The sequence below is a fragment of the Arthrobotrys flagrans genome (assembly GCF_004000055.1).
Source record: "Arthrobotrys flagrans strain CBS H-5679 chromosome Unknown unitig_0, whole genome shotgun sequence".
Classification (NCBI taxonomy): Eukaryota; Fungi; Ascomycota; class Orbiliomycetes; order Orbiliales; family Orbiliaceae; genus Arthrobotrys; species Arthrobotrys flagrans.
Window position 1 is genome coordinate 7,401,380 of NW_027137550.1, and position 12,066 is coordinate 7,413,445.

Here is a 12,066-nt window from a genome sequence, read left to right on the forward strand (position 1 = left end):
AGTTCATCATGTCATTAAAAGATCTCTTATCGCTATATACTTAGGTAGCTATATCATTGCTCTTCAGATGAAAGAAAAAAACCCCATCCCGCTCGCTCTCAAGCCAAAACTTCTCGAATCCACAAAAAAACCGCCATCTAAAAAAAAAAAACCGGAGAACGAAGAAACGAAGAAATGGTATCGTGCTAAATTGAAGAAATCAAAGGTAAAAACAAAGGAAAGTCATGAATAGAAAAAAAATAGAATAAAGACCCCAAACTCCACTTCGAATATTTCATATACAAAAAAAAGAAAGAAAGAAAAGAAAAAAGAAGGTAAAGTTCTTAAACCTCAGTGGTCTCAACTCTCTGGTAAGCCACCGCATCTCTACCTTTCCTTCCAAACTTCTTCCAAACCTGCCACCACTTGCCACCTTCCCGGATCTGTCCAATCTCCTCTTCAATACCCTGAGCAGTCATCCAAGTCGGCCGTCTCCAATACTTCAACAACAAACTACTGCAAACAACACTAACACTGCTCGCGGCCATTGCGGCACCAGCAGCCATAGGATGTAGATGCAATCCAAAAGGCAAGAAAACTCCCATAGCGAATGGCATACCGACAGCGTTATACCCACAAGCCCAAAGCAAGTTCAACCGGATTCTCCTAAAGATAGTCTTCGCAAGGTGTAAACTGGCGGGGATATCCAACAACTCTCCGCTCTTCATCAGCACAATATCAGCAGCTTCCATGGCAACATCCGTACCAGATGCCATGGCGATACCAACATCAGCAGTCGCAAGAGCTGGAGAATCATTGATACCGTCACCGACCATAGCGACGACATCACCTTCCTCCTTCATGATAGCGACAAGGTCTTGTTTTTCGTCGGGGGAGACGCCGGCCCAAACTTGGCTCTTGTCGATCCCAACGAGTTCGGCGACAGCAAGGGCAGTGGAGCGTTGATCTCCGGTGACCATGGCGACTTTGACACCCATGCGTCGGAGGGCCATGATGGCGTACTTGGCGTCGGTCTTGATCTCATCGCTAAGGCAGAGGTATCCAGCGTAGTTACCGTCAATAGCAACAAAGACCACAGTCTGCCCGGCAACAGAAGACTTCTCGGATTTACCCTTGGAAGGATCCGGTCGTCCAGCATCGCCCATAGCCTCAGTTTCCTCATGTTGTGCCAGTGCAATATCGTTTTCCCTCAAAAAGGCAGCATTTCCAATGTGCACGGTATGCTTCTTGCTATCCTTAGCGGGGACAATACCAGCCGTAATACCTCGTCCAACAACAGCGCTGAAGTCGCTAATGCTTCCTTCGATCGTAGATTCGGCATTCATTCCCAATTGTGACTTTGCAAAGTTCGCAATAGCACGACCAATAGGATGTTCACTTCCGGCCTCGGCAAGCCCCACCAATGACCACCAGCGCGTAGCCCGCCAATCGCTAGAGTTCCAAACAGAGTTTTGGTGGAACCGTGCGACCGTCATCTTTCCAACCGTGAGAGTGCCTGTCTTGTCGAAGACGACCTTGGTGACCTTGGTAGCAGTTTCAAGGGCTTCTCCACCTTTTACCAAGATACCGTTTTGTGCACCAACGCCGGTACCGACCATAACAGCCGTTGGGGTGGCCAGACCAAGGGCACAAGGGCAAGCGAACACGATGACAGAGATACAAAGTTTGAGGCAGACCATAAACGAACCGCCGCTCTTAGCGCTCATAAAGATAGCCGGTGGGTTTGGAAGGACGTGCGAGAGAATCATCCAACCAACGAAGGTAATGAAACCAAGTGAAACAACACCGGGGACGAAGTAACCGGCCACAATATCTGCCATCCTTTGAATTGGTGCTCGCGATGTTTGTGCCTCCTGGACGAGCTTCACAATCTGTGAGAGTTGAGTGTCACGGCCAGCACGGGTAACCTTAAAGTCCAGACGGCCGGTACCATTGACGGTACCACCGACGAGGTGGGAGCCAGGTGATTTTTGGATCGGCATAGCTTCTCCGGTAACCATACTCTCGTCGACAAACGACTCGCCATACGCTACCACACCGTCAACGGGAATCTTGTCGCCTGGTCGCAAAATGACAATGTCACCAACTTGGAGGAGCTCGGTTGGTACTTTGCGTTCCTCAACGGTTTCGATGTCAAATTGGTCAGCAGACTTGGATTCGCCGAGTAAGTTTTGGGACTGGTGTGCGTTGGGGTTAATATAGATGGTAGCCATTGGTGGGGCGAGGGACATGAGCTTGGAGAGGGCGGAAGAAGTAGAACCCTTAGCCCTGTTTTCGAGCCAACGCCCAAGACTGATAAAGGTGATCAACATGGTGCAGGTATCGAAAACGGTGGCTGGGCGGGTATGAGGTGGGCACATGATAGAGATGAACATCGAAATGCAGGAGAACAGAAATGCAGAGGTGGTACCAAGAACGACGAGGACGTCCATGGTAGTAGACTTGTGTTTGAGCGATTTCCAAGCAGATCGATAGAAGCGTTTTCCGATACCAAATTGGACGGGAATGGTGAGGGCGAGGCAAACAATGTCACCGAGGAAGAGACCGGGGATGAAGACCTTGACATTACCGAAGTTTAGAGGCTTCAGGTACATCGGGATGATCATGCTGATGAGTAAGACCGGGACAGCAAAGGTCAAACTGAAAAGGAAGGCGGTTTTCCATTCCTGAATCTCCTTGGTTTTGGCGAGAGATTCGAGCTGAGCGTTAGATTCCTCGCCATCAGCCATGAGGGCATTAAATCCAGCGGCTTCTATGGCTTCAAAAATCGTGCGAACTCCAAGAACGAATGGGTAGTACTCGATTTCAACTCGCATGGTTCGGAATGTGACAACGGCAGACTCGACGCCATCGAGTTTGAGAAGAAGACGCTCGATCGCAGCGACCGACCCTTCATCTTGCATACCGTAGACTTTGATGTTGAGGATTTCACTCTTTGCGTCCCTCTGAGCATTTGCCGAAGGGAGGTCGGAGGAAATGACGCGAGCGTCAAAACCCCGGTCCTCGATGATTTCCGCGATTTGCTCCGCCGAGATGACCTCAGGATCGTGCTGGATGACGGCTCTGTTCATGACCAGCGATACTGATACCGAACCGATACCAGCGACATCCTTCAATCCACCTTCAACCGCCGAGGTGCAGGCACCACAAGTCATGCCCTCGATTCCGATGGTGGAAGTGGCATAGTGAGTTGCCGTCGGTGTCTTCTGTTTCGACTCGACGGAGGATATTAATGCTGCATCGAACCCTCTATCTTCAATCCTATTTCCATAACTTCGTTAGCATAGCCCACGAATCCCAATTTTATGAAAATACCTACGTATCCACTATTGTCTGCGCTGAGACCTTTCCGCTCTCATGAACCACCACAGCACGGTTCATCATGAGCGACACATCCACCGATACAATCCCGTCCATATCCGCAAACCCCTTCTCAACAGCCGACGTACAAGCTCCACAAGTCATTCCATCAACCGAAACCGTCGTTGTCGTCAACGTCCTTGCATTCGCTTCCGACTCAACTTTCCTCTCCTTCTTCGGTTCAACAGTCGATACTAACGTCGCATCGAATCCCTTATCTTCTATCGTTTCTACTATCTTCTCCGCCGGGACAAGTCCGGAGTCGTGGATCACAACGGCTCTGTTGAGAATTAAAGATACCGAACACGACTTTACCCCGTCCGTGCCTTTGAAGCCAGATTCTATAGATGCTGAACAAGCACCGCATGTCATACCCTCGACTGCGACAGTGGTGGTAGCATAATGTGAAGTATCGGCGCTCCCGCCGGAAGACGACTGGGGCGCCATGGTTTTCAGTTGAAAGTCCGCCATGATGTCGGCGTGGTATTCCCGCCCCAGCGATCGGTAAGAAATCAGCTAAGATTGGCGATTAAAGAAGGTGGGAGAGAATGCGAGCGAGAGGTGGAAAGAATGCGCGCGTGAGTGCGCTATAAAAAGGCGGGACCGGAGCCGGCTGAAGAGGGAATGTGCTCGCCACCCCGTTGAGGGTGCTTGGGTGAGGTCAGATTGGAAGGTGTCGCAGATGATCGGTCCAACACAAAACCCAAAACCCCCAAAACCCAGTTGGCAGTAGTACCGGTCGACAGAAGTTGGAAGGAATGCAGGCCTGTTTCCTCTATGTAAGCTAAGCCTAGTCTATATTTTTTATTGTCGTTTGAAGATCACGCGGGAAAGTTTTAAATCTCTTGGAGATGCTAGATCCGAATGCCGGACTGTGGTTGGTCGGAGATGGTGAAATCGGAGAGGGAAGTTATGATATTGTCGGCCTAGAACTCTACTTTATCGAGATGGAGTAAAGGTGCATATGCAAGATCCGATCGGGTTTTGATTTTCGAATTGTGAATATTGTATTTGGGGGTCGTAACGTAATTTAAATGCTGGAGAGGAGAGCAGAAGGTGCGTGGAGAAACCAGATCCAACAGCGCCTGTGCAATGAGATGAGAGGAAAGACTACCAGGTCCGATCCAATCCAGTCCCTAACGGTATACGGTACAAGTCCTCGAATACCTTCGATGAAGCCTAACTACACGGTAAGGGAGAGAAGAAATAATAACATCGTGAGGAAACACAGCGTTATTTAACAAGTTCAAGGAAGGGAAACCACTTTTCTTTTCTTTTCTTATTCTCGATAATAATGGTTGGGTCAGCTAAGCTTCCGACGCTTCCACCGCCACTAAATCACCACAGAAGTACCACACCCATTCACAGTTATCGGACCAGCATTGAAGCTTGTCCCCAGTTATTTCTCCACCGAAGCACTGTCCATCCCACACGTGGAACGAGGACCTGCAATCAAGATTCGAAGGGACTTGACTTATAGGGTCATGAGGACCCCATGGAAAGGCCTGCCTTGAACTACCCAACTTCCCGAGCAAGTCAAAGGTGTTCTTGTCCATTCATCGGATGCAACGGCCCCTGCGGAATCGATAATACTATCATCGCAGACAAAGACCAGGGCATACATAAACTGCAGGCGGAAGAAGCGGGACGACGGTGCCGAAATCGCATATTCCCCAAACCATCCACATTATCAAATCCATCACCAAATACTTACACTCTGTATGTAATATTTCCCATCCACGAGACCCATAGTAATGAAAATTTAGTTTATTCTAGCTAAAATCGGTACAAGTACAAGTCCGTGGCGCCGGTCGAACCAACAAATTTTTTGTAAAGGCACGTACTAACGCGCAGGGGCTGCAGCTGCCAACCAGAACCGAAGCGCCTTTTTAGCCCCTTCCTGGGTGGTTTCAATCCCGAAACAACCCCCGTTTGGTGTAGAAACGTCCTGAACCTCGCCTCAAACTGCATTGCCTCGCATCTGTCAGTCTTTTAGTCAATCTTAGATCCATGACGTTGAGGCCAGAATTTTTGCTCATAATTCTCATATTCGCATTCAATAGTATCCTACCGTCTTAAACTTCTACTGTGGTGGCTTTGGAGGCGCCCACTGGTATCCACGTAGCAGCAAGCAGTGGTTCGATTCTTCCTTCCCTGAATCCTAGACCCCTGCGCTCTTCCCTTGTGTGACTAGCCGTTTCTGGATGGTCGTGTTGTAGAACGTTTAGGCAACACATATCGATATCGTGGGATGGCAGAGAGAAGCGCAGGTGGTTTCGTACACAGGCGCATTCAGATCTTGCGGCCCGTCTCAAACGAATAATGCCGAGAAAACGCCGTAGGATAGACTATTTCATACCTTCTACTTTAGACTTCTCGTACACAATATCTGCAGCTATGGCGTCGTTCTCAGACAATCAGATGAAACGGAAAATGTATTAATAATACATTTTCGTTTCTTGCGGAACTTGAATCGACAGGATTCTAATCATGGTTTAGATCTGGCCGGGAGATCCCGTAGTAAACTTGATCCGATCTAGGCTTTCTCTCGTACACAAGGATTCTCTGTCAATACAATAAACATCTTGAATTTTATGAACAGTTTTACCAGATAGGTATGAAGACTGGTAGATTCCAAAATTATAATCAACATGTACTATCGATTTCTAAATAATGAGTTGAGTCTGTCCTAGCACGAAAAACCGACTAGCACTCATATCCCGAGGGAAATCATCTTCACCACCAGTCCACAACGTAGCACTAACAGCACTACCCCCCAAACCCTGATTCTGAGGTCCACAATCGGTAACGCATTACTATTCACCTGACCAGCAGCCGGCGCTCCACCCTGCATAGGCAACGCCGCAGCCTGTATACGACGGCATGGCCTGAGCCACATGCCCCGCCCCATCTACATTTTGAGGAACCGGAACCCCATTAACCCATCCATCCACCCTCTGTAAACCATTATTAAGAAAGGCGCCTACTTTATCATAGAGATTATTCCCGTCTTACCGAGCCATACCTTTGGGTTCTCCTGCCGCCTCGGTGAGCTTTGTGAAATGTATGTCGCGGCGTTTGCAAGCGGTTGGGCTACGAATGTGTTTAACCCTGATTTTAGGGTGTTGGCTACGTTGGCTAGGCCTTGGGCTCCTCGTTGCAGCCGGTTTCCTTTGGGAAGGATGAGCTCGGTGTTTCCGAGGGAATCGATTTTGGGGGTGGCGGTTGGGTAGGTTGTTGTGGATTGGAGGGCGTTGCCGCTGGCGTCGCTGGGTTGGTGCATTAGGTATATGGGACTGTTGGGTTTTTGGGTTAGGATGTTACGGTTTACAGAAAGGGGGGTATGGGATGGTATAACCCCGAGGAGGTTTGCTAGCGTTTGCATTGCGTCGCTGGGTTGGAAATCCCGTCCCTGGGACTGGTTAGAAGACATCTATGATAAGTCCTGAAGCACTCGTTGTCAGGGTGGTGAGGACGGCTTGAAGCTTTAACGAAATCATGGTGTTATAGCTAGAATTTTTGATAGTCATAAACGTCAACCCACTGATATCACATATCGATGTACTGATAGCAATCTCCAAGTTCCACCACGTGCATCCGTTGACCCCCGTCACAGCTAATATAAAACTTAGGGACCGGGTCTTGGGAATCTTCTGCAGAGAGTAGGTCCGTTCGGAGTAAAACGTTAAAAGTTAATTGAAATCATGGGCACGGCTGTATGGCACGTACGTGCAACGAGCGTGGTTGAGTATTTTTACGTAAGTTTTGGCCATGCGAGGTCTCTAGGGGATATGGATGAGGGGAATAATGCAGAGTGTATGAAATCTCGAATTGGTACAAATTTGCAAATTGGGTTAGAAGGTATGTCGACGAGCTGCACCGGTGTCGATCGGGTTATATTATAGTCTTGCGGTATGATGGAAGTTAAGATTGTGGACGTAATTTGTGTGCATGGCTATGTTGCACCATATGGGGATCTTTCATAACCCAGTCATTTTTCTATATGCTGTGAAAGAATGAGATATAGCAATATTTTATAAACCGTCGGTTAATTACAAGTAGGGCGTTATACGTTATTTATCACCGGCCTCCTTATACATTTCTTTGATTCAATAAATATAAATTTGAAGATAAGGATTTTTTTGGGTAAGAAGGAGAGTTACCTCCACCACCCTCGTATTGCATCCGCCTTTCCAAAGAGCCAGAATCGAGCCCTTCTCCACCTGAATTGTAAAGCTTTTCGCCAGATAAATCATCCGGACCAGGCACAATTTCGTTCTCTTCTTCTTCAATTTGCTCTCCCCATGGTACATCCGGCGGAAAAGGCGAATCGCTTCCATCATCTTTTCCAGTGGTATAACGTTGTAATTATTGCTTATTCGGCATACTTCATCCGGAAAGAGGCCCTCAAGGCTTGGGTCTCCACCCAACTGGCTTGGTGGTAGTTGCTGACCAAGGCCACCATTTCCGTTAGGAGGCGACTGGTTAGTTCCCAATGGGTACGGTGGATTTCTATCTTGTGAGCTACTCGACGTCTGTCCGAAGAGTGATGCTGGAATACCGCCGAGACTTCCAGAGTCCAGTGCTACCGGGCTATGGAAATCACCAACGATATTGCCTCGTCATTTTCGTCAATGTAAACTTCCTCGGGTTGGTAATATTGATTACCCTCGCTATCATCCATGGCTGATTCTACGTCATCCGAGGAGAGAGGTGCAGATGGTGGACTGAGATCGTTGATCCCTATCCCACTTTTTCCTCGACTTCATGGTTGGCAACTTCGGCTAGAAACCATCATCATGATCTGTGTGTGTTGGGTGTGATATTATGGAATGTGGCCGTGCAGATGATTTGAGGCGTTTGCGACCAGTGCAGCCAACGCGGGGCAACACAATTGCCCTTTTGGAGCTTGAAGCTCTACTGCAGGCCGGACCCAGTTATCAGTCACGTCCTCCGCTTCACCTCATCCTTCCTCGTCCGTCTACCCGTCTCCCACATCATCGCCGACGCTACTTCTAGACACATCTACAAACCACAATGACGGATTCCACCAAATATCTACAAGCTCTCGAAGAGTTTATCCTTCTGGGAAAGTCGGCTCCCGGTGCTGCTGCTGTCGCGAATATCCAGAAATGTATATCGTCACCAAACTGCTTCGTCTTTGCGGAACTGTTAGAACTGCCAAATGTACAAGCTCTTCAGAACGACCCGGAACATTCAAAATGGCTTGAAGCTTTGAAATTATTTGCGTATGGGAGTTATATGGACTATAAGCGTAAGATACTGTCTGTTCTCGTATGTAGCTTGGATCCTGCTTAACCACCCCTCCATTCAGACCAACGAACAACATCACCAGACTCGCTGCCGGAGCTGTCCCCGCCTCAGCTCACAAAACTTAAACAACTCTCCTTGATCACTATCGCCTCGACGGAGCCCCACAAACTTACCTATCCTTCCCTACAATCCCTCCTCGATATCCCGAACACCCGTCTTCTCGAAGATCTTATCATCTCTGCAATCTACGCCTCACTCTTGGACGCCAAACTCGACACGGCAAACCAACGCGTCGAAGTTTCTTCTACTGCCGGTCGCGATGTCGCTCCCGGTGATATTACAAACATGATCGCAGCACTGGAATCATGGTCGTCCAGTTGCTCGTCAGTTCTTACGGAAATCGAAGCACAAATCGCCAGCATCCAGGCGTCGGCAGTCACACAGCGCAAGGAACAACTTGCACATGAAAAAGCAGTAGAAGACAAACGGAAGGCGGCAGAAAAGGACGGAAGTAAAGGAAAAAGAGTTATTGACCATGACGGTATGGGATTCGGGCCGGGGGAAGATGAGATGGACCTTGATGACGGACCGTTCGATGACCAAGGAGGAGCGAGGAAGACCAGGAAGGGCGGTAACAGAATGTTTAGCAGAAAGAGGTGATAGCGCACTTTTTTATTTTCTTTTGGCTCCCTGTTTGCTTTTTTTCCGGTGTTTTTATCTGGGGAAGAGAGGGCATGGGGATTTTGGTGGATGTGATCATATTTGCTAATGTTCATTGTTACGATGGTGTTGTATGCATATGTGCGTTCAACGCCGTTATGATGATTTCTGAAACTTTTCATAGATTCAAACAAAATAACTGAACATCATACGCGAATGTGGGTGGACGGGGTGGCTGTTCGATGGAAGACTAGATGTTGTTCCTTCTACGCTGGTGTCTTTTAGCTGGTTAATGGCATATTGGCGTTCAATGAAAGGCTTGGTGAGAATTACAGGTCCATGGAATCTGGAAAGACAATCAATACTGTTTATATTAAGAACCGTAAACTCCGAGGCTGTGCATACATCTAGATGTTGGTACAAATCAGGCGGACAATATCAATCCCTTGCCTTCCTCTTCTTACCCTTCTTCTCCGCAGCTGCGGTCCCTGCTTTCTTCTTCTTCTGACTTGTGGCGGCGGTTGGGCCCACGATTTTCACATCATCGTCTTCACTACTCTCTTCGATATCCAACAGGACTGGCATCGTCCAGCTCTTCTCTTCTTCCCTGAAGTTCCCCGGGGCGTCATCCATTCCGATCAAGTCTACTTCTTCATCCTCCCGATCTAGCCTGGCTTTGGTCATTTCCGCCCTATCTTTGTAATCGAACTCGTCTTCTTTCTCAATGTATTCCACGTTTTCTTCTACTTCCTGGAAATCGGGTGCCAAGGCCGACCACCGCTGTGGGTTGTTGGTCGCCCAGATGTAGATTCTACCGGTTTCCAGCCCTGATGCGACGATCATAGGTCGCGTGGGATGCCAATCCACAAAACCTAGCTCTTCTTTAGGACCTTCGAGGATCTTCACAAGGGATCCTTTATTCGTTTCCCAAATATAGACGTCGTGGTTCATGTACGTGCTTGCACAGATGTATTCCCCTGTAGGTGAAATATCACAATGGTTCCAGTAGAGGCGATTAACCAGGTCCTGATACGTATGTTCAACTTGGAAGAGGATGCCGGAGGGGTCCTCGATATCTTCATCTGTCAGAGCGGGCATGTGGACAGTACGGAGGATACGGTCGCGACTGTTGAAGATTAGTGAACGGCCGGACATGGAGAGACGGGCTGTGACTATGGCGGATTTTGTGACGCGGGAGGAGAAGATGGTGGTTTGTGTGGCTGTATGGATGATGTTCACCCAACCTCGTGTTGTAGCGGTGATGATATATTGACCCATTGAATCGAAGAGAGTGATGAGTGTTAGAGCTTTAGCATCCGAGGCGGCGGATTTGGAAGGTGGAGCGGCTTCATCTTCTGATTCAGTGGTGGATTTTCGGGGTAGTGTAGAGAGTTTGATACGTTTCGTCTTGGGCGTAGATATATCGACGAGCCATGGGTGGTCTTCGTGGATTGCAGCGGCGAATAGATTATGATCGGATGGATGTAATTCGGCATAGTATACTGCCGCTTCGAAACGGATAATTCGCTTTCGGCTGCCGTCTTCGAGATCCCAGAGAATGCATTTACAGTCGAGAGAGGATGATAGAAGGTAGCGTCCATCGTGAGACCAGCTGATAGATTGGACTGAACGTGTATGGCCACGCATTATACGTGCAAGTCCACCGGTTTCGACATCAAAGAGGACTACAGTTCCGTCGTGCTGGAGAAGCAAATGTAAGAATCGTATTCAATTGGGATATGCAAGCTGGACAAGATACCCTTCCAGAGGCCAATAGGTCACCTCGGCGGTTGAAGATGACGCATGACGAATGCCCGTAGTCTAATATTGCCTCCCGTAGTTAGCTCCGGTTTGAAAACAGAGCAGTCTTCAAACGGGTCGAAACTTACGAAGGCTGTGCGAAAAGACCTCAGGATAGCTAGAGATAGAAAAGGCAATTAACGATTAGGGCGTGCATTCAATGCTACTGCGTGATTAAGCGACTCGGAATATCGTGCACGTACTCTTGCGACAGCGAGAACGGGTCTGCCAGCGACAAATTCATGGTGTCGCGCGATATCGACGAGGATGTATGAGACTGGTATTAGTGCGAAGATGTCGTACTATCTGGCTTGCGAAGGAAGACCAGTTCCCGTCTAGGCCACAGAACAAAATAGCTACCGACTCATCGATTGGGTACCCAGTTATATTGACGGAGCTGGCGGGTGTCGCTGATTGTCGTCGATATTGAAGATGAGGTTGAAGCTTGCGAGGGTGGACAGGGAAGTTGGTGTTTGACAGGATCCAGAGTGAGAGAAGTGTTGTTTGCTTTTTTTTTTTTTAGAACTCGACGCTGTTTCGCCTACTTTTGCCCACACTGGCCATCACCACTTTCTTACTCCATCACCATCGCCAAACATCATCTTCATTCCGACACAACCTTCACGCTCCCCCGGCCTCAAAGTCTCCCATTGGTTCCGGAGGGGTTTAGTTCATTTTAACGATTGTTTGAATCGATTCTGCTCGCGGAATCGGCTTGAACGCGGTCACGACTAGCAGGTAGCTGCAACGACCAGAGAAGAGAGGGAGGATCCAATAAGAAATTCATCGCCACCTTCGTTATACCTCCACGACTATCGCGATTCTTACCGTCCTTTCGACATCCATCTGTTACATTACTTTTACATCGATTATTACGTTCCTTTGAAAAGCCTCGCGTGTGAGGCAGGTGGTTTGGAAGCAACTCGGGAGAGTGGTGGAAAAGGCAATACAAATCTCCAAAAACACGGCGCC

At 48.5% G+C, this 12,066-nt stretch overlaps 4 protein-coding genes across 4 annotated transcripts; 1 reads left to right on the top strand and 3 right to left on the bottom strand.

Annotated features, from left to right (window-relative positions):
• Positions 1–323: 323 nt before the first annotated feature.
• On the bottom strand, positions 324–3,831 carry DFL_005184 (uncharacterized protein; the record flags this gene model as incomplete). The annotated part of the gene is made up of 2 exons (XM_067634405.1): positions 324–3,261; positions 3,320–3,831. 2 exons carry the CDS (start codon positions 3,829–3,831, stop codon positions 324–326), a joined length of 3,450 nt encoding a protein of 1,149 aa, XP_067492477.1.
• A 2,345-nt stretch (positions 3,832–6,176) lies between these two features.
• On the bottom strand, positions 6,177–6,643 carry DFL_005185 (uncharacterized protein; the record flags this gene model as incomplete). Its single annotated transcript, XM_067634406.1, has 2 exons — positions 6,177–6,317; positions 6,386–6,643. 2 exons carry the CDS (start codon positions 6,641–6,643, stop codon positions 6,177–6,179), a joined length of 399 nt encoding a protein of 132 aa, XP_067492478.1.
• A 1,754-nt stretch (positions 6,644–8,397) lies between these two features.
• Positions 8,398–9,497, top strand: DFL_005186 (uncharacterized protein; the record flags this gene model as incomplete). Its single annotated transcript, XM_067634407.1, has 3 exons — positions 8,398–8,635; positions 8,696–9,290; positions 9,479–9,497. 3 exons carry the CDS (start codon positions 8,398–8,400, stop codon positions 9,495–9,497), a joined length of 852 nt encoding a protein of 283 aa, XP_067492479.1.
• Positions 9,498–9,732: 235 nt separating this feature from the next.
• DFL_005187 (uncharacterized protein) lies at positions 9,733–11,338 on the bottom strand (the record flags this gene model as incomplete). The annotated part of the gene is made up of 4 exons (XM_067634408.1): positions 9,733–10,995; positions 11,054–11,115; positions 11,184–11,212; positions 11,298–11,338. The coding sequence occupies 4 exons, from the start codon at positions 11,336–11,338 to the stop codon at positions 9,733–9,735; spliced, it is 1,395 nt and encodes a 464-aa protein (XP_067492480.1).
• Positions 11,339–12,066: the final 728 nt, after the last annotated feature.